This window comes from Chiroxiphia lanceolata, chromosome 4 (assembly GCF_009829145.1).
Source record: "Chiroxiphia lanceolata isolate bChiLan1 chromosome 4, bChiLan1.pri, whole genome shotgun sequence".
Taxonomy (NCBI): domain Eukaryota; kingdom Metazoa; phylum Chordata; class Aves; order Passeriformes; family Pipridae; genus Chiroxiphia; species Chiroxiphia lanceolata.
Window position 1 is genome coordinate 5,580,221 of NC_045640.1, and position 21,293 is coordinate 5,601,513.

The 21,293-nt window shown below is 48.3% G+C and overlaps 3 protein-coding genes across 3 annotated transcripts; all 3 read right to left on the reverse strand.

The window, feature by feature from the left end:
- Nucleotides 1-601: 601 nt before the first annotated feature.
- On the reverse strand, nt 602-2,519 carry LOC116785909 (inositol 1,4,5-trisphosphate receptor-interacting protein-like 1). The gene is made up of 2 exons (XM_032686101.1): nt 2,364-2,519; nt 602-1,933 (listed from the first exon to the last, which is right to left on the reverse strand). Exon 2 carries the CDS (start codon nt 1,928-1,930, stop codon nt 995-997), a length of 936 nt encoding a protein of 311 aa, XP_032541992.1. The 5' UTR covers nt 1,931-1,933; nt 2,364-2,519; the 3' UTR covers nt 602-994.
- A 1,870-nt stretch (nt 2,520-4,389) lies between these two features.
- Nucleotides 4,390-5,914, reverse strand: LOC116785626 (inositol 1,4,5-trisphosphate receptor-interacting protein-like 1). Its single transcript, XM_032685455.1, has 2 exons — nt 5,759-5,914; nt 4,390-5,328 (listed from the first exon to the last, which is right to left on the reverse strand). The coding sequence occupies exon 2, from the start codon at nt 5,323-5,325 to the stop codon at nt 4,390-4,392; it is 936 nt and encodes a 311-aa protein (XP_032541346.1). The 5' UTR covers nt 5,326-5,328; nt 5,759-5,914.
- Nucleotides 5,915-7,784: 1,870 nt separating this feature from the next.
- LOC116785631 (inositol 1,4,5-trisphosphate receptor-interacting protein-like 1) lies at nt 7,785-9,317 on the reverse strand. Its single transcript, XM_032685465.1, has 2 exons — nt 9,154-9,317; nt 7,785-8,723 (listed from the first exon to the last, which is right to left on the reverse strand). Exon 2 carries the CDS (start codon nt 8,718-8,720, stop codon nt 7,785-7,787), a length of 936 nt encoding a protein of 311 aa, XP_032541356.1. The 5' UTR covers nt 8,721-8,723; nt 9,154-9,317.
- Nucleotides 9,318-21,293: the final 11,976 nt, after the last annotated feature.

Consider the following 21,293-nt stretch of genomic DNA (forward strand, 5'->3'; position numbering starts at 1 on the left):
AGAACTGAAGAATGGTTTGGGTTGGAGTGAATCATAAAGAACACCTTGCTCTAAGACTGTATAAAAATTCTCTGATTATATTTTCTAGTGCGTGCAAGCCCCTAACTAACCATGCAAGGGCTGAGAATTATTATTCTCTAGAACACATAAAATTGTATATTAATTAACCAATATTCAGAGACAAAAAAGATGCTCCAAAAAATATTTTAACAGGAAACGGTGGAACAAAAGCTACATTAAGGAGAAGGGAGCCCCCAAGATTTGGAAATGCTCGTGTTCCAAAGGAATGCTCAATGTCCCAAGGTCCACGAAAAACTCCAACTAGATGAGAAGTAAATTCCATCCTTGGCATGGACGGTGGTCTCTTAGTGCCTGAGCTAGTGGAGAAGTACACAGCAGTGGGCTTTGGAAAAAGGGCTCGGGTGTAAGGGAAGAGAGAAGGCAAGGGATGAATTCAAGAGGCGAGGGAGAGAAAGAGAGAAAGAAGAGAGACCACTCCCCAGGCAGCCCCAGCCCCAACCCGGCAGTACGAGAAACAGAAGAGGCCTTGACACTGGGCAAGTTCTGCTCAACCTTTCTCTTTATTTTCAAGTTGGAAGCAGAAAGGGAGCAAAACAGAACCCCATGTGGAGGAGCTGCAGAAGATGGAAACCTATCCTGACTATCTACCTTAGCCTAACTCTACCCCAGCCTAAAGCACCCCTTGGGAAAACACTAGCTTAACATCTAACCCCCTACAAACCTAAGGCCATCCTAAGCCTAACTCTAGCCCAGCCTAAACCAACCCTTGGAAAATCTAACCCCGTCCTTAATCTATCCCTCTCTACTCTTATCCTACTCAACTATCCTACTCTTAACTCTACCCCAGACTAAAACCGCCCTTGGAAAATATAACCCCATCCTTAATCTATCCTACTCTACTCTTATCCTACTCTACTATCCTACTCTTAACTCTAGCCCAGACTAAAGCAGCAGGTGGGAGAGCTGCGGGTGCCTATTCCAGCACCAGGAAGTTGCCTGGCCGGCCCTGCCGCACTGCCAGGAGCAGCTCAGCGCAGAGCTGCACCTGGCAGGGGCCGGTCAGCAGGAGCCTGCAGGAGCGGGAGGAGGGCAGCAGCTGGAGCTTCCAGTCGTGCCACTGGGGCGAACGCTCCCAGGCTGCTTCCACCAAGCTCTGCACCCAGCCGGCGGTTTTCTCCACCTCCAAGTGGGAGCCCGTGCAGAGGGTGCGTAGCAGGCGCGAGGGCTGAGCGTCGTGCGTGGGGTGGACAAAGCACGACGTCTCCCCCGTGGTGCTGGAGCACGAGCACTCCAGCACCACCCGGATGTTGGAGCACCTCTCTGGCACATGCCTGCCGCCGGGCGGCTGCAGCTGGAAAGAGTGCCTGGGGGGTGGCCTGAGGAAGACGACCAGCTGGTAGATGATCTGGTGCCCCAGGTCACTCCAGGACTCGAGGGTGCCCTGCTTCTGGGTGGCCGGGTGCAGCTCTGGCATGAAGGTGTTCTGGGAGAGCACCTGGCACACCTCCAGCAGGTCCCGCACCAGCTTCTTCAGGGTGCGGCCCATGTAGGGCAGGTCCTGCAGCGGTGACCGGCTGAGCTCCGGGAAAGGCCTGACAGCCCCGGCTGCTGCGCCCAGCTCTTCTTCCTCCTCTCCTGGCCAGCTGTCCCGCTGACGGCGCCAGGCCAGCCAGCAGAGCACAGCTGCTGCAGCCACCCAGAAGAACCAGTGCTGCAAGATCCACAGGAGTGGAACTTTTTCCAGGGCCCTCCTCCACTCAACTTCCTCCCACAGCTCGCTCATCTTCTCCTCGAGAAACATCTGCCGTCTCTTCATCCGCTCCGCAGCGACTGCATCGCTCGGGCGATCGTGGGTCGGCTCAGGCAGGACGGCCAGCACAGCCAGGAGGAGCACAAGTGCTGAATCCATGGCCTGCAGGAGATGGGAGACAAGTTTGCTCAGCGGCTTGGGGCGGGAGGGAGCATGGGGATCGAGGCTTGAAGGGAAGGCAGTGCCTGACTGCAGACAGCACAGGGCCCATCCTGCCCCAGCCCGGAGCCTCCTTGTCAGTCCCTGACTGGGCTGTGCCCCGGCAAAAGGCAAGAGACACCCGAGCAGAGCCTCCCGAGACCCCATCCCTGCCACGCCACAGCAGCCCACTGGGCCAGGGGCAGCCGGCCCATCCCCAAAGCCTCTTTGTGCACTTGCCACCACAGAGAGCCCTGAGCAGCTGTGTGCCAGGCCCCAGGGGCACAACTGGGCCCTGCTGGGAGGGGCTCAGTTTTCCCTCAGGGCTACAGCCCCCCTGGGCATCATCCCCACCCCCCATCCATCCCAGCCTTCCCCCTGCATCTGTACTCACTGATCGCCCAAGTCCAACTGCCCTGGGGCTGCCCGCTGTTGTCCTTAGGGACAGCTCCCATTGTGACCTGTCCTCTGTGATGTCACAGCCGCCAGAGACACCAGAGTCACGCAGCCAACAAGCCCCTGCCTTCACACCGCTCCCCTCAGCAGCACTTGCTTCTGACCATCAGCACCCCAATTCCAAAGCCAGCGGGCAGGAGCTCCCTGGGGGTCTCTTGCCAAAGTGGGCAGCCCCAGCCACTCCCTTGTCCAGCCTTGGCAGGACAAGCCTGTGACCATGAGGACACAGGTGCAGAGCCGCCGAACCTCTGCACAGGACGTTGCCCTGCCGGCTGGGCCTCCCCCTGAGTCTGACGAGTGGCACCGCGGCGCCAGCACAGCTCCGGCCACTTGGCTTCCCGTCAAATCTTTGGGTATTTCAATAAAGCTTTGGATACTGTTTCTCATGGGATCCTTCGCGAACAAGCACGCAGCTTGCCGTGGCTGAGCACTCGGCTCACGGCTCCGGCACAGGGAGGAACTTCACTGGGCACTGGGGGAACTTCACACTGGCCACCTGGCACTAGTTGGCTTGCACGGGGCTCCTTCTTAGGCCCCGTGCTCTTCCACATCTTCATCAAAGACTTGCAGGCAGGACTGCAAGGGACACTGAGCAAGTTTGCAGGTGACACAAAAGTGGCAGGAACTCTTGTCTCCCTCAGAGGCAGGTAGGCCCTGCTGAGAGGCCTCGACTCTAATATTGGAGGGCTGAGCAATCAAGCAAGCCGAGGAAGTCCACCAAGGGAAAGTGCCGGATTCTGCAGCTGGCCCGGGGCAAACCTGCATGGAGGGACCTGCTGGGGAATGAGATCCTGGAAAGCTGGGGGTCCTGATCCACAGCAGCAACTGTGCAGCTATGAGCAGGTGGCTGATCTGCTGCGCCTGCTGGTGGAGCTGCGAGAGGAGCTAGAAAGGTTCCAAAGTATCCAAGAGGAGGAGATGCACTGGGGGAGCCACGCTCTGGCCTCCTGGAGACAGTAGCAGTGGTGAGAGGAAACAAAAGACCGAGGGTGTCCTGAACCCTGCCCCCAGCAGGCTGAAGGAAGTCGAGGAAAGGAAAGGGCTGAATGGAGGCCTCCTGCTGGGGGTAGGAGGAGGCAAAAGCCCTCCTTCCCAGAGTCACAGACTGCTCGGGCTTGGAAGGCACCCTAAAGACCAGGGAGTTGCAACTCCCTGCCACGGGCAGGGACGCCTTGCGCTCAACCAGCTCGCTCAGACATGGCACCCTTAAGGAGAAGGGAGCCCCCAAGATTTGGAAACGCTCGTGCTCCAGAGGAATGCCCAAAGTCCCAAGGTCCACGAAAAACTCCAACTAGATGAGAAGTAAATTCCATCCTTGGCATGGACGGTGGTCTCTTAGTGCCTGAGCTAGTGGAGAAGCACACAGCAGTGGGCTTTGGAAAAAGGGCTGGGGTGTAAGGGAAGAGAGAAGGCAAGGGATGAATTCAAGAGGCGAGGGAGAGAAAGAGAGAAAGAAGAGAGACCACTCCCCAGGCAGCCCCAGCCCCAGCCCGGCAGTACGAGAAACAGAAGAGGCCTTGACACTGGGCAAGTTCTGCTCAACCTTTCTCTTTATTTTCAAGTTGGAAGCAGAAAGGGAGCAAAACAGAACCCCACGTGGAGGAGCTGCAGAAGATGGAAGCCTATCCTGACTATCTACCTTAGCCTAACTCTACCCCAGCCTAAAGCACCCCTTGGGAAAACACTAGCTTAACATCTAACCCCCTACAAACCTAAGGCCATCCTAAGCCTAACTCTAGCCCAGCCTAAACCAACCCTTGGAAAATCTAACCCCGTCCTTAATCTATCCCTCTCTACTCTTATCCTACTCAACTATCCTACTCTTAACTCTACCCCAGACTAAAACCGCCCTTGGAAAATATAACCCCATCCTTAATCTATCCTACTCTACTCTTATCCTACTCTACTATCCTACTCTTAACTCTAGCCCAGACTAAAGCAGCAGGTGGGAGAGCTGCGGGTGCCTATTCCAGCACCAGGAAGTTGCCTGGCCGGCCCTGCCGCACTGCCAGGAGCAGCTCAGCGCAGAGCTGCACCTGGCAGGGGCCGGTCAGCAGGAGCCTGCAGGAGCGGGAGGAGGGCAGCAGCTGGAGCTTCCAGTCGTGCCACTGGGGCGAACGCTCCCAGGCTGCTTCCACCAAGCTCTGCACCCAGCCGGCGGTTTTCTCCACCTCCAAGTGGGAGCCCGTGCAGAGGGTGCGGAGCAGGCGCGAGGGCTGAGCGTCGTGCGTGGGGTGGACAAAGCACGACGTCTCCCCCGTGGTGCTGGAGCACGAGCACTCCAGCACCACCCGGATGTTGGAGCACCTCTCTGGCACATGCCTGCCGCCGGGCGGCTGCAGCTGGAAAGAGTGCCTGGGGGGTGGCCTGAGGAAGACGACCAGCTGGTAGATGATCTGGTGCCCCAGGTCACTCCAGGACTCGAGGGTGCCCTGCTTCTGGGTGGCCGGGTGCAGCTCTGGCATGAAGGTGTTCTGGGAGAGCACCTGGCACACCTCCAGCAGGTCCCGCACCAGCTTCTTCAGGGTGCGGCCCATGTAGGGCAGTTCCTGCAGCGGTGACCGGCTGAGCTCCGGGAAAGGCCTGACAGCCCCGGCTGCTGCGCCCAGCTCTTCTTCCTCCTCTCCTGGCCAGCTGTCCCGCTGACGGCGCCAGGCCAGCCAGCAGAGCACAGCTGCTGCAGCCACCCAGAAGAACCAGTGCTGCAAGATCCACAGGAGTGGAACTTTTTCCAGGGCCCTCCTCCACTCAACTTCCTCCCACAGCTCGCTCATCTTCTCCTCGAGAAACATCTGCCGTCTCTTCATCCGCTCCGCAGCGACTGCATCGCTCGGGCGATCGTGGGTCGGCTCGGGCAGGACGGCCAGCACAGCCAGGAGGAGCACAAGTGCTGAATCCATGGCCTGCAGGAGATGGGAGACAAGTTTGCTCAGCGGCTTGGGGCGGGAGGGAGCATGGGGATCGAGGCTTGAAGGGAAGGCAGTGCCTGACTGCAGACAGCACAGGGCCCATCCTGCCCCAGCCCGGAGCCTCCTTGTCAGTCCCTGACTGGGCTGTGCCCCGGCAAAAGGCAAGAGACACCCGAGCAGAGCCTCCCGAGACCCCATCCCTGCCACGCCACAGCAGCCCACTGGGCCAGGGGCAGCCGGCCCATCCCCAAAGCCTCTTTGTGCACTTGCCACCACAGAGAGCCCTGAGCAGCTGTGTGCCAGGCCCCAGGGGCACAACTGGGCCCTGCTGGGAGGGGCTCAGTTTTCCCTCAGGGCTACAGCCCCCCTGGGCATCATCCCCACCCCCCATCCATCCCAGCCTTCCCCCTGCATCTGTACTCACTGATCGCCCAAGTCCAACTGCCCTGGGGCTGCCCGCTGTTGTCCTTAGGGACAGCTCCCATTGTGACCTGTCCTCTGTGATGTCACAGCCGCCAGAGACACCAGAGTCACGCAGCCAACAAGCCCCTGCCTTCACACCGCTCCCCTCAGCAGCACTTGCTTCTGACCATCAGCACCCCAATTCCAAAGCCAGCGGGCAGGAGCTCCCTGGGGGTCTCTTGCCAAAGTGGGCAGCCCCAGCCACTCCCTTGTCCAGCCTTGGCAGGACAAGCCTGTGACCATGAGGACACAGGTGCAGAGCTGCCGAACCTCTGCACAGGACGTTGCCCTGCCGGCTGGGCCTCCCCCTGAGTCTGACGAGTGGCACCGCGGCGCCAGCACAGCTCCGGCCACTTGGCTTCCCGTCAAATCTTTGGGTATTTCAATAAAGCTTTGGATACTGTTTCTCATGGGATCCTTCGCGAACAAGCACGCAGCTTGCCGTGGCTGAGCACTCGGCTCACGGCTCCGGCACAGGGAGGAACTTCACTGGGCACTGGGGGAGCTTCACACTGGCCACCTGGCACTAGTTGGCTTGCACGGGGCTCCTTCTTAGGCCCCGTGCTCTTCCACATCTTCATCAAAGACTTGCAGGCAGGACTGCAAGGGACACTGAGCAAGTTTGCAGGTGACACAAAAGTGGCAGGAACTCTTGTCTCCCTCAGAGGCAGGTAGGCCCTGCTGAGAGGCCTCGACTCTAATATTGGAGGGCTGAGCAATCAAGCAAGCCGAGGAAGTCCACCAAGGGAAAGTGCCGGATTCTGCAGCTGGCCCGGGGCAAACCTGCATGGAGGGACCTGCTGGGGAATGAGATCCTGGAAAGCTGGGGGTCCTGATCCACAGCAGCAACTGTGCAGCTATGAGCAGGTGGCTGATCTGCTGCGCCTGCTGGTGGAGCTGCGAGAGGAGCTAGAAAGGTTCCAAAGTATCCAAGAGGAGGAGATGCACTGGGGGAGCCACGCTCTGGCCTCCTGGAGACAGTAGCAGTGGTGAGAGGAAACAAAAGACCGAGGGTGTCCTGAACCCTGCCCCCAGCAGGCTGAAGGAAGTCGAGGAAAGGAAAGGGCTGAATGGAGGCCTCCTGCTGGGGGTAGGAGGAGGCAAAAGCCCTCCTTCCCAGAGTCACAGACTGCTCGGGCTTGGAAGGCACCCTAAAGACCAGGGAGTTGCAACTCCCTGCCACGGGCAGGGACGCCTTGCGCTCAACCAGCTCGCTCAGACATGGCACCCTTAAGGAGAAGGGAGCCCCCAAGATTTGGAAACGCTCGTGCTCCAGAGGAATGCCCAAAGTCCCAAGGTCCACGAAAAACTCCAACTAGATGAGAAGTAAATTCCATCCTTGGCATGGACGGTGGTCTCTTAGTGCCTGAGCTAGTGGAGAAGCACACAGCAGTGGGCTTTGGAAAAAGGGCTGGGGTGTAAGGGAAGAGAGAAGGCAAGGGATGAATTCAAGAGGCGAGGGAGAGAAAGAGAGAAAGAAGAGAGACCACTCCCCAGGCAGCCCCAGCCCCAGCCCGGCAGTACGAGAAACAGAAGAGGCCTTGACACTGGGCAAGTTCTGCTCAACCTTTCTCTTTATTTTCAAGTTGGAAGCAGAAAGGGAGCAAAACAGAACCCCACGTGGAGGAGCTGCAGAAGATGGAAGCCTATCCTGACTATCTACCTTAGCCTAACTCTACCCCAGCCTAAAGCACCCCTTGGGAAAACACTAGCTTAACATCTAACCCCCTACAAACCTAAGGCCATCCTAAGCCTAACTCTAGCCCAGCCTAAACCAACCCTTGGAAAATCTAACCCCGTCCTTAATCTATCCCTCTCTACTCTTATCCTACTCAACTATCCTACTCTTAACTCTACCCCAGACTAAAACCGCCCTTGGAAAATATAACCCCATCCTTAATCTATCCTACTCTACTCTTATCCTACTCTACTATCCTACTCTTAACTCTAGCCCAGACTAAAGCAGCAGGTGGGAGAGCTGCGGGTGCCTATTCCAGCACCAGGAAGTTGCCTGGCCGGCCCTGCCGCACTGCCAGGAGCAGCTCAGCGCAGAGCTGCACCTGGCAGGGGCCGGTCAGCAGGAGCCTGCAGGAGCGGGAGGAGGGCAGCAGCTGGAGCTTCCAGTCGTGCCACTGGGGCGAACGCTCCCAGGCTGCTTCCACCAAGCTCTGCACCCAGCCGGCGGTTTTCTCCACCTCCAAGTGGGAGCCCGTGCAGAGGGTGCGGAGCAGGCGCGAGGGCTGAGCGTCGTGCGTGGGGTGGACAAAGCACGACGTCTCCCCCGTGGTGCTGGAGCATGAGCACTCCAGCACCACCCGGATGTTGGAGCACCTCTCTGGCACATGCCTGCCGCCGGGCGGCTGCAGCTGGAAAGAGTGCCTGGGGGGTGGCCTGAGGAAGACGACCAGCTGGTAGATGATCTGGTGCCCCAGGTCACTCCAGGACTCGAGGGTGCCCTGCTTCTGGGTGGCCGGGTGCAGCTCTGGCATGAAGGTGTTCTGGGAGAGCACCTGGCACACCTCCAGCAGGTCCCGCACCAGCTTCTTCAGGGTGCGGCCCATGTAGGGCAGTTCCTGCAGCGGTGACCGGCTGAGCTCCGGGAAAGGCCTGACAGCCCCGGCTGCTGCGCCCAGCTCTTCTTCCTCCTCTCCTGGCCAGCTGTCCCGCTGACGGCGCCAGGCCAGCCAGCAGAGCACAGCTGCTGCAGCCACCCAGAAGAACCAGTGCTGCAAGATCCACAGGAGTGGAACTTTTTCCAGGGCCCTCCTCCACTCAACTTCCTCCCACAGCTCGCTCATCTTCTCCTCGAGAAACATCTGCCGTCTCTTCATCCGCTCCGCAGCGACTGCATCGCTCGGGCGATCGTGGGTCGGCTCGGGCAGGACGGCCAGCACAGCCAGGAGGAGCACAAGTGCTGAATCCATGGCCTGCAGGAGATGGGAGACAAGTTTGCTCAGCGGCTTGGGGCGGGAGGGAGCATGGGGATCGAGGCTTGAAGGGAAGGCAGTGCCTGACTGCAGACAGCACAGGGCCCATCCTGCCCCAGCCCGGAGCCTCCTTGTCAGTCCCTGACTGGGCTGTGCCCCGGCAAAAGGCAAGAGACACCCGAGCAGAGCCTCCCGAGACCCCATCCCTGCCACGCCACAGCAGCCCACTGGGCCAGGGGCAGCCGGCCCATCCCCAAAGCCTCTTTGTGCACTTGCCACCACAGAGAGCCCTGAGCAGCTGTGTGCCAGGCCCCAGGGGCACAACTGGGCCCTGCTGGGAGGGGCTCAGTTTTCCCTCAGGGCTACAGCCCCCCTGGGCATCATCCCCACCCCCCATCCATCCCAGCCTTCCCCCTGCATCTGTACTCACTGATCGCCCAAGTCCAACTGCCCTGGGGCTGCCCGCTGTTGTCCTTAGGGACAGCTCCCATTGTGACCTGTCCTCTGTGATGTCACAGCCACCAGAGACACCAGAGTCACGCAGCCAACAAGGCCCCGCCTTCACACCGCTCCCCTCAGCAGCACTTGCTTCTGACCATCAGCACCCCAGTTCCAAAACCCGTGGGCAGGATCTCCCTGGGGGTCTCTTGCCAAAGTGGGCATCCCCAGCCACTCCCATGGCCAGCCTTGGCAGGACAAGCCTGTGACCGTGAGGACACTGGTGCAGAGCTGCCGAACCTCTGCACAGGACGTTGCCCTGCCGGCTGGGCCTCCCCCTGAGTCTGACGAGTGGCACCGCGGTGCCAGCACAGCTCCGGCCACTTGGCTTCCCGTCAAATCTTTGGGCATTTCAATAAAGCTTTGGATACCGTTTCTCATGGGATCCTTCGCCACCAAGTGTCCAGCACACAGCTGGAGAAACACAGTTTGCCGTGGCTGAGCGCTCGGCTCACGGCTCCGGCACAGACGGCACTGGGCACGGGGGGGAACTTCACACTGGCCACCTGGCACTAGTTGGCTTGCACAGGGCTCCTTCTTAGGCCCTGTGCTCTTCTACATCTTCATCAAAGACTTGCAGGCAGGACTGCAAGGGACACTGAGCAAGTTTGCAGGTGACACAAAAGTGGCAGGAGCTCTTGTCTCCCTCAGAGGCAGGTAGGCCCTGCTGAGAGGCCTCGACTCTAATATTGGAGGGCTGAGCAATCAAGCAAGCCGAGGAAGTCCACCAAGGGAAAGTGTCGGATTCTGCAGCTGGCCCGGGGCAAACCTGCACGGAGGGACCTGTTGGGGAATGAGATCCTGGAAAGCTGGGGGTCCTGCTCCACAGCAGCATCCTTAGGGTTCAAGTGTTGGAGTCATGCTCTGACCTCCCAGAGAGAGTAGCAATCATGGGAGAAAATACAAGATCAAGGGTGTCCTTCACCCTCCCCCCACAGTCTGAAGGAAGTAGATGGAAATAAAGGGCTGATTGGAGTCCTTGGAGGCCTCCAATATAGTTCTGACCTTCCTCTGCTCCTGGAAATTTCGAGTTTAAGTCCAATTTGTAACCAAAAACCCACTGAACCACTCTATCTCTTCCCCATCAACCGTGTCATCAGTGGGTGATGAGCTCCCCAGGCCTCCCCTGACAAAGTGGTAGAGACTTAGCAAAAGTTTAGTTGAAACAAAATCCTTAAAGGATATTTTGTGACATTTCTCATATTTTTTTTAACCAAATATCTGTCCAATGAAACATACTTTTAAGGGGTTTTTTTTGATTATGCCAATAAACAATAAAGGAATAAGGAACAGCTTCAAGGAAATGTAGGATTGACTGGCGCTTATATATATTCCTCTCTAAGCTCTGAAATGTGGGTTTTGTAGGAACATAACTAATTTAAAAAGCGCAAAACAAAGAGAAGTAGCAAATTATAGAACTGTTTATAAAATCAGAGGTCCCATTTTTAGCTGACTTTTAAGCTCTGGTCTTTTTGCGGTTATATTCATTAATAACTAAGAAAACATTTATCTATTAGAAGAATATTAGCTTTTTTCTCCCACTCTCTTCATTTGCCTGATTGCTTGCCTGCAGTCACATGTAAAATTTGGGTTTTTTCCAAAATTGTAATTATTTTCTGGATCAGATCTTATAGACCTTGTTCATCTTTTACAACCACAAAGACTGAAAAAGCAGTGTTGTAGGCCTGTTCTTCTTGTATGTAGTATCCAACAAGGCAAAGCAGCACCTCATGTAAACTACATCAGTCCACCTAAACCTTTTTCTAGTGTAGATGGAAGGGAGCTTCAGTTTAAAAACTAGTTGAAACCAATACAGTTGCATTTTCTGTGGCTGTGCCTAAAATACAGATCAGGGATCTTAAATGGATGGATGACACCGACTGTGGTGCTAATTACTGCCATGGCAGGAGATAACTTCATTACATGGGCATAAGAAAGGGGTCATTAGTTTATTGTCACCTACCATTCTTCTGCATTATCTGAGTCAGAATGACCATGGCCAAAATGTTCAGAGAGGTATCTAAATGGAGCACCTTGCTCCTTGCTTGGGCCAAGCCTTCCTTCATGATTTATCTCTGTCCTGTCCTTTCGGTTTCACAGTCAGGAGAACACTCTCAGTCACAGTTTTATTCCATCTAGATTTTATAATTACAAATACTGGTTGGATTAGCCCCTTGGACTCAAAAATAGCAATGATATTTCTAGGAGATGGTATTGTGTGTCCTGTAGCTCCCTCAGACTTGACACCATTAAAAATCCCCTCCTTTCCTTCATATTTTGATGCTTAATGCAGTTAAGGCTTTTCCCCAACAAGATGCAAAACTCATTCCATTTTCTATTTCTGTTTGGTTGATATGTATGCATGTACCAATATATTGGTATTCATGAAATTGAATTTTATCTGTTCTCACTCCACCCTCCCTGTCTCTCATCTTTCCTCCCTATATTCATGCTTATTGCATTAACTTTATCAGTCAGCCTTGAATTTTAGAGTGTCACCAAAGGAAGAATCTATTTCATCAGGAAAGGAATGCAGCAATGCTTCTGAAGAGGGTTTTCTTTCCCTATTAAGAAAAAGTACTTCTCTGGTAAATGCTTCCTTTGGGAGCATTTCCAATAAAGGTGTTTCCAGAGGCCTGGTTTTCAGCTGCTGAGCACACCTGGCCAACACCAGTGTTGACATTTACTGGGACGTTTTATAGCTTCAGCAGGGAGTATTTTGTATGTGTTTATTTAGGAAGATATTATTTAACACATTTTTCTGAAATGTCTCAATAGAACTGTGTTCATCCTTTCAGACTTGATATTGAGGCATCTGGCCAATGGCTCAAACTCATGAAGTAAATTTATAAAAGATATAAACATGAAGAAGCAATGTGTCTGACAGAAAGAGTGTGTAGCCAACTATAAGGGTAGGCAAGAGGAAACACCCTCTACTCTCTTTTAAGCTCTCAGTGATTTTGTTACATATGCCTTCTTTCCATTCTGAAGCAATGCAAATTAGAATTAAGGATGAAGTAACATCTGATTCACTAGTATGAAAATAAGCATTGACCTAAGCTTAGACACTTACCTAGAGAATGTGGGAGATGTATCTCAGAGTTAGAATATCCCACTGCCTCAGTGGCAATAAATTAAGCTCTCCTGATTTTTATAATCTTGGGACATAGACCTAAACGTGTGATTTTTCCAACTTGTTTTGCCTATAACCTGGTTCCACTCATGGTTTATAGTTTTGGGACTGCCCTGGATACTACGGATGGGAAATACATTTTTTTCAAATACACAGGAATAGTTGCTGGAAAACAAAATGTAGACTAACACTCAGTTAATTCACAAAAAAGAATCAGAAAACATAAAGATGTGTTGCAAAGCCTGGGGAGAGTATCCTCCAAGAGAGATAAAAAAAGAGATCCCTGAAGGGTCTAAAAGAATGTTTCTGTTGCTGCCACAACATGATATGAACGTTGATTTCTTCAGGCTTTCCCTCCCATCTCCTTCAGAATAGGATACCTTGTTTGCTTGCTGGATTTCAGCCCTTTTGGGATAACTGTTGTTGTTGTTCTGGTGAGTTTTGCCTTGTACCTGATTTTACATTGCCCCTGTCAAGGCTTTGTCTTGTATTCCTCTCCCCTCTTTTTCAGTTTCATTTAAGGATCTGCCCATACTGCCTATGCTAATTGTCCATAAGGGCTTTTATTTAAGGGAATATCCTACACCATTTCACCTTTTTCAGACAGCAGCTGTGCAAGGCTGACGTTATAAATTTATTTAGTTATCATTCTTTGAGGTGAAGCATTAGCTCTTGAATAACTCCAATTCAGATTTTTTTGTGCATCCCTAGGAAACTACACACAAAAACCCCCTTGCATTTAATTCTACTTCCACTTCTTCCTCTTTCTTGGTTTCTAAATCCAGACTTTTCCATTTTAATCTCCCTCAGAATATTTTATTACAATATTTTCTTGTGTCTAGGACAGAATTTTTTCCAAGGTGATATTTTTTTTATCTGTCAATGAAATGTGCCAACACCAATCTTTAGCCTCATGGCCTGTCATGGAGAAGGCCAAAAGTAAAACCAATGCTTGTTGTTTTGACCCTAGATGTTTAGGATAGGTGAATCAAAACTTCTAGATGGAAATTATCTCCATGGAATTCGAACATCCAAACCCCAGCCATTATTTTAATGTATTTTTAGATATAATCTTCATGTATATCTCTATCTATAGAGAGACACACACACACACACCCTTTAATTGCTGTGATATCTTTTCCTTCAGATTTCTCTTTTCTAATAGAAAAGAAATTATTATTTTGCTCCTGGTGTCAGCACTTGAGGAGTTTTCCATTCTTTCCTATGAAGAGAAGAAGTGGATTGGGTTTTAAATCTCATTTCACATTCATGGTTGCAGTTTAACATAATTTCTAAAGAACCTCTGAGAAATCTGTGTCCAGACAAAACAAAAAGCAGTTTTATGTCATTCTTGACAACATATTCTGACATAGTCATTACAAGGAAGGAAGACTTCACTCATGTCCAACAGTTCTGCTCAATCTCTTCCTTAGAGGTTGTGAATAGCAACTTCCTCAGCATTGATCATCAGTAGGCTTTGAATGAATTCTCTTTTAGAAGAAAAGTTGTGTTATTTGTGGGTCATGAAGGAATGGAAATAAATGTGGATGCAGGGGAAAGGGGAACTCTCTATTTCCCCTTGGAACAGTACAGAAATTATTTGGAAACATATTGCATCCTGAAGCTTGGAGGAAACTACATTCCCATTAACTGTATATCCTTACAGTTATTCCATTCTTTCCTATGTTCTGTTCACATTTCATAGATAATCATTAATTTTTCATTTTTCTGTGTGTACGAGTGTCTCTGGAATGTGTGTCTTTCAGCTTTCCAGAGAAATTAATCCATTAGTTGTAAAACTTTCTACATTCCTGTAGTTTTGTTCCCTTAACTCTCCGCAGACTGTTTTCCCCATCACACAGTAATTGCATAATATTGATGTTATTCTCCTATTTTTCAATTTTAATTCTCTGCTGCCATACTTCAAAATACCAATTTGCTTCACAACATCTGCAGTGTATATGGAATAAGACTGTACTGTTAGCCAAGCTGTCCAAACTGATTTGTTCCTTTTCAGGCATTTTTGGTGTTTTAATTAATTCACTTCCTTACAGTAGATGCAAACTTTCTTCTTTTTTTTTTAAAGTTTGCAGTCTCCTGTTTACCACATCCCTTCTACTCATGAAGTTCTTTCTGTTTTTTTAAAATTGAATCATTAATAGTGTCCCTGTTGGATCATGACAGCTTTGCTTGTTGTAGTTGTCATTTTCAGTGTATTCGAGCTGACCCAGAGGGTGGCTGACAGTGACACTGCTCTGAAATGAAAATTAAATGGGGGTGCCAACTCCAGCTGGATAGACAGATTGTTTGAGAATAAATATTCAAAATATCTAGTTATAAATAACGATGAATGAGAAGGGAAAATAGCAAATCTTACAAGATGGGATGGGTTGTTTTAATGGTGAATAAAGCAAAAAGCCACGTGATGGTATAGATACAGAGTAAAACAAGTGATAATAGAAATGTTGCTACTAATAATATAAATTATTAATCTTAATAACTGGTAATGCAGGATGGCACAATGAAGTGCCATATATAGACATAAACATTGTCCTAAAGAAATTCTAGTCTGGGCTTAATGTTAACCTGTAGCTAAAATTAACTGCAACACATAGAACAAGTGTGGGGGGGTTATTGGGAAAAAAAAAATTCTATGAAGAGGTAAAATCCTAAGAGAAGAAATGGGAGATTGGAGAGAATCTGAGACAAAAATGGGAGAAGAAGGGAATGCCAGACCAAGGGAATCCCAAGGGCTGGAAAGCAGACTAGGGACAAGTCTCCTGTTGTGGGAATCTGCCCTGATATCCGTGTTAGTGTGAGAAAGAAGATTTGAGAGGAAAATTGGCCTTGACTTGAATTATATTCCAATACATTTTTAGGTTAAACATATATTTTACTGCATGTCTGGATTCTGTTTTCCCATGAAGAAAAGTGCTTCCTTCATACAGAGGAAAGATACACAGGGGCAAGAGGAAAGCTGCAAAAAGGACACTATTGACCCATCAACACAGCTCCAAGAAAGGATCACGGGTTCATCCAGACCTTTATGATGCAGGCTGAACACAAGGGAAAAATAAAACATCACAGTGAAATGCTCTGTGGAAGAGAGGAGGAAACGCTTTGGTATCTCTATTCCATGACATGGACCCCACACTGCAGGAGCATAAATACTGATGGGGGGGTGGCAGGTTCCTTTTTTTCTCCCATATTAACCCAGTTAACTCAGTGCTGATTTCAGACCACAAAACGTTCCTTCCGAACACAGGAATGCAGCTCAAATTAAAAATCAACACTTAAAGTAAAATACAACATTATTTTTTTCAAATCTTGAACAAATAAAAGGAAAAATCTCCTAATAAAGGAAAGAAAAATCACATGTCAGTAGCTGTATGGAAGGTCTTGGTAAGTTGTCTCTTCAGTCAAACTTGAAGTTTTTATGGTTTATGAATAAAAAAATATAATTTATTAGAGGGAAATACATCTACAGATGTGTGCACACACCTTAATCATTCTTTTCATCCCCTTGAAGGAGCCTTGTTAAAAAGGGTCCAAATTATACTTCCATGAAACAGCTCAACTGATAAAGATACAAAACATGCAATGATTATGGGAAAATTTTAATTAATTAAGATCAGTTCAGGACTTCACACGAATATCTTTTCAGCGGAACAGCAGGAGTGATTTTCTGAACAGTGAAGATTTCTTGCATCCACATATCTCTATGAAACTGCTTAAAATTTGTTTAGCTTCAATGCATAAATATTTATTTTGGTCTTAATATGTTTTACACACTGTAGAAGATAAATGTAAGTGCTGCTGATTCTTATCCTGGAAACATAACTTGTTTTATAGAATGTTATTTTAACCAAATTTTGACTTTGAATCAGCATAGAGAGAAGAGATGATTTGGAACCATGGCAGGTGAGATCCTAATATCAAACTTACAGCTTTTTCATTATTAAAAGAAAATTCACCTATGGAATACTAACAGAGACTCAAGATTAACAACAGTATTTTCACTTGGTCCTATTCTCACTGCAAGTGCTGCAGAGAAACAGCCTGACACAAAGACCAGCTAAGCAACCAGCTGTGTTTTTTGGGGTGTAGAGGATGGCTTTTATCTAGTTTCTTCTCTGAGTTCTCCTTCTTCCATATTCTTGTTAATAAGCTCCTATTCAGCAATAGGAGAAGTCTGTTAAGTGGCATCAGTAGGACAGACAGATACCTGACAAACTGGACTTTTGATTAAGTAATCTAAGGACTGGATGAACATAATCTAGATTCTCAGATGCTGCTTTTATAAAAGCAATACTCTTTTCAGACAAAAAAAGTAAGCAAAGCACAACTGTTCAGTAGAAAGTACAAATACAATATGCTACAGTACTGCAAAAAGCTGCTGAAGCAACATTAATGTGCCCCAGATGAGGATTTGATCTTTAACTCAGCTTGGCAGCAAAGGGAATAAGTTCAAAAGGATCCTTACTTTTAGCATGTAACTGTAAATCCCGTCTCTGTGCAGCCTTAGCAAACAGTCTTTATAACAAGTGTGCATTTCACTCAGCTTTCATTTATTCTCATTTTCAGGGAGAAGAACTTACTCATCTGCATCATCATCCTAATATGGAAAATTTTACAGATGTGTTCAATAAAATCCATTTCCCAAAACCTGCAGTCGCTGAACTTTAAAAATATCATCCCACTCTTTTTAACTTGCTTTGAAAATAAATTTAGAAGAAATGTGAAGCCCTGGAATGTCAGCCTGGGACAGCCAATCCCTTTATGGGATATGCAGAGCTGACACAGTGAACATGGTGGGTTTACGGGCTCCCCATTAACCCAGCTTTAAAAGATTTGAACTTCCTCCTTCCTAAGGTTATTTCTGGAGCTGTTATTTTCCGCCTATCAACCATTAGAGATTATCAACTTCCATTTACATTAAATCATAAAAGTTGATTTTCTATTTGTTTAAACTCTTTTTAAAGATTTTTCCTTTTTCTTCTCCCCCCCCCCCACCGTTTTTTTACCAGAATCTGTAGTTTGACTTTTCATCTGAAACAGAGAAAAAGTCCTTGATCCTTTACAGAAGTTAATGGTACGTGTCATTTAACAGCATCCTGGGTCCTGCTCATCTCCTGTGTGTGATCCAGATGCATCCACACCACTGAAAGTCAGCAGAGCCAGGTAGATTTATGTCAGCTGAGTTTTTCTCTGATCCAAAATCGTGTAGTCTGAGTGCCTTTTAGAGCTGGAGGATACAGGGCAAACGAGCTGAACAGTTCCATCACAGCTCGCTGCTGCTATCAGTAGTTCTGCGTCTTATCAGGTGGATAAAAAAAGTGGAGAGGTATTTTTGAAACAATTTGGAAAGTGTCTTTTCCTTACACAAAAGAAGGAGCCATCAGAGACTGTAATGTAGCTACTGCTTAAAATGTGTTTGGATTTGGTACTCCCTAAACTAGATTTGGTTTGGTTGTTCTTGTTGTCCAGTCTCATCCAGAATGTTGATTACTTGACTTGTAATTCGTACACCTTTGAGTTTGCTGAGATGAAGACTGAAAAGTTCGTGTAAAAGAAGACAAGATAATAGCTCAAAGGGAATGAATTACCTCACTGCACCGTGTTTATGCACGTTGTGATGCACCTGGGCTTCAAATGAGACCTGTGCTCCTGCCTCTGAACTGTGCAGCACCACGGACAGCAGAGCCGGGGGCTGAGAGACGACAGGGTGCTTGCAGGCTCACGGGATGCACTAACCAGGAATGTGGGACTGTGATGGGATACAGCTGATCTGTAAAGTGTCGTCTGTGATGCTTCTGCACACAAGACTCGTGTCGGTGGGGATGGCAGAGTGACAGTTTGGGTTGGGTTTGGTCCTTTGCATGACACTCTGACGTCTAGTGTAATGTTTGAAAATCCTTCATCCCAGAGAAAGAATAATACTTCTGATGACAAGGATACAAAGGCTACTGGGACTTCTGGAAAGTGGTGCACGGGACTCAACACGAGACAGATTTGAAATCCATAACAGTCCCTATATTCACTGATAAACAGACCCACTGATCAAGGGTTGTTTTGAGTTCACATACATATGGCACTGGAATGAGCATTTCCAGTCTGAATCCCTTTCCTATACTCAGTGAACTGTATCTCCCTTTGGAAGAGGAGTGATCTCCCTTTGGCACAGGAGTGACTGGATCCCTCTTTTCTCTCCAAGCTGGGCAGAGATGGTGCCACCAGCTCTCTGTGCCAACCCAGTGGTTGGAAATCCCAGGACACTGAGGTGAGGGTTTCCCTGAGGCTGAAGACAGTTAAAAACGCATCTTCTGCCTGCAAGAAGAATGCACCAGTTCCCTGCACAGGCACTAGGCTGGACCAAAACCACATTTTACCCCTCCTGTACTGCAGTGATACTAAAAATCAAAAATAAAGGCAAAAAGGTAGTCTGTTTCCAGACAAAACCAATGTAACTCTGGAACCTCCTGGGTAGTGCTCCCTTTCTGGGGACGGCAATGTCAAACTCTCTTACTAGGACTGAATTAAGCAGTTCTTGAATAAAACATGTGAACAACATCAGGAACAATGACTAAATCCTTGTGTGAGTCCCTGTATCACTGAGATACAAAATGAATCTGCTTTTCCCACTCTCTCTGTCTCTGCCCTCATGAATCTTGCACTGTTGAGCCCAGTTTGTCTATGTCTCCACACAAAACTACACACTCTATGGGCATGACTGGGGACAGACAGAAGCAATGAAGAAAATATTGATTCCTTAAAGAAATGCTGTTGATTTTTCTGCCCTACAATAATCCTTCATACAGGACCCCAGCGTGTGTCCAGACTTTCCTGTTCCTTTTATTTCCTTCTCACATTTCAACTGCAGTAAGGGGAAAGATTCGCGCCTTCCAAGTATTTTTTCCCATCTTCATTCAGATTCAGTATTTCAATAATTGCTTTTAATTGGTATTTTCAAATAATCTGTTTCTCACAAGCATGAGTGCCTCTGTTTGTGTGGTTTATTTGAGTCTTTCATACTGACAGAATATCCAAATTACTCATCTAACCTTGTGTCAGTCTGGCAGAGGTGAACTGCACTCAACAGTTGATGTGCTTTAGCAGGTGATTTTACTGCCTGCATTTCTTATGAAAAGAGATTACAGGATCTTAAGTACTGGCAGTAAATGTTGAAAAGGGTGTGATAGATATGGTATTTGAATTATTCCATTCCATACTGTATTGGTCTATTGAATATCCTACCCAGGAAACAAGCCTTGACTGTATGTTCAGACTTTGTTTCCATATTGATGGGGTTTTAACTATCTCATTCCTTTGTAATCTTAATCAAGAGCAACCTGATTATTTATTTATTTTATAATGTCACTCAAAGCATTACTCTCTTGTCTTTGATTTCATGGGATTTTAGGGAAAATCTCTTCTTTCTAAAACTTAACTCCCTTATCACTGGTCAAAACTTGCATTTTCCAATGGATTTTTTTTTTAAATAGGAAAATCATGTGTACACATGTAGACATACACATAAATATTTCCATAAAAATAATTTTAAAAATGCTCAATGTTCATCAACTCAGAAATGTTGGCTAAAAATGCAAATAATGTACACACACACTAGACCTCAAAATCTAGAAGTAATTCTTCAAAACAAATACTACTCCCAGCACACATTTTAAATATGTGTATTGCCATTTTTTGAGTAGAGCAGCATATTTCTCATGTGATATATTTTTCTATGCTGATCAGTGGATTTCTTCATGGTTATGCTTTGCAAATAAATTAAAACTTAAAATTATTTTTAACACAACTGTATTGTAAATAAAAATTATGTCGTAAATATTGCAGTATTCAAAAATATTTGTATGCTCTTAAAAACTATAAGCAGTAGCCCATGAGTAAGAACGTTCATTAAATGTTCCTTTTGTTATTGTCTTTTGACCTCCTGTTTTCCTCCTGCCCTTTTAAAATACTGCATGAAAAACCTGAACGCATTACAATCCCCCAAGCTAAGATAAAGGAACAATGTTTATATGGAAAAAGGTGATTTAATAAGGAGACTAAAGCACTTTAAAAGGGAAGCAATCTCTCTCATCCACCTTGCAAGCAAACTTCTACCTAACAAGTAGGCAGAGGAACATTTCCCCATGTTCCTTGCCACGGTCAACCTGTTTCCATAGCTTTTACTATGTTTTCCTCACAAGCATCTGGGATTGGCATCAGGACAGTGCCAGAGCACAGCACAGCAACCATCTACCAAGGCACATCCTGCAGGTCTCATAGTATGAAACTGTCACACCACATGAAAATCAGCTAAACTTCCATGTGTTCTTCTTCATGTTAATTGCAATAATTTTCAGCGTAATACGTCCTTGGAATTCTCATATATCTGATGAGACTCAAAAGTGGAAACTTCTGAAAGATGGATCGTCTCTAATTTGTGAGAGCTCTGGAACCACTCGTGTCTTTCCCTAGTAATAAAGACCATATAACTGGAAAAGACACCTTAGGAGTGAATTCAGTTGGAATTGAGTTGTTTCTGCCATTTCCTGTAATAAGCAGTTCACTGGGCTCTGAACCCTGCTACCAGGAACACTAAAAGCAGAGGTTGGTCGTCTGGCAGTTGTCTCTGTTCCATGAGATTCCAGCCCATGCCCAGCTTTGGCACACAGCAAGCACCACGTGGCCACACAAAGAAACCTGCTGCTGCAAAAGCCCTTGGTTGTCACAAATACCACGTGGGAACTGGTCCCATAGAGCAAGGGGACATTATCAAGCCATGCAGTGACTGAGAAGTACATCCCCAAGAGCTGTGGAAGGGGGCATGGCATTAACAGGAGGCTGTGAGCATAGGTAAATCCAGAACAGCTCTGCAAAAGCAACAAAGAGCCTGGATACAGCCCATTCACATGGACAGAGTCTGAATTAGCCTG

What these genes read in the sequence shown, in the direction of transcription:
- LOC116785631 (XM_032685465.1), bottom strand. Translation starts at nt 8,720, where the DNA reads ATGGATTCAGCACTTGTGCTCCTCCTGGCTGTGCTGGCCGTCCTGCCC.
- LOC116785909 (XM_032686101.1), bottom strand. Translation starts at nt 1,930, where the DNA reads ATGGATTCAGCACTTGTGCTCCTCCTGGCTGTGCTGGCCGTCCTGCCT.
- LOC116785626 (XM_032685455.1), bottom strand. Translation starts at nt 5,325, where the DNA reads ATGGATTCAGCACTTGTGCTCCTCCTGGCTGTGCTGGCCGTCCTGCCC.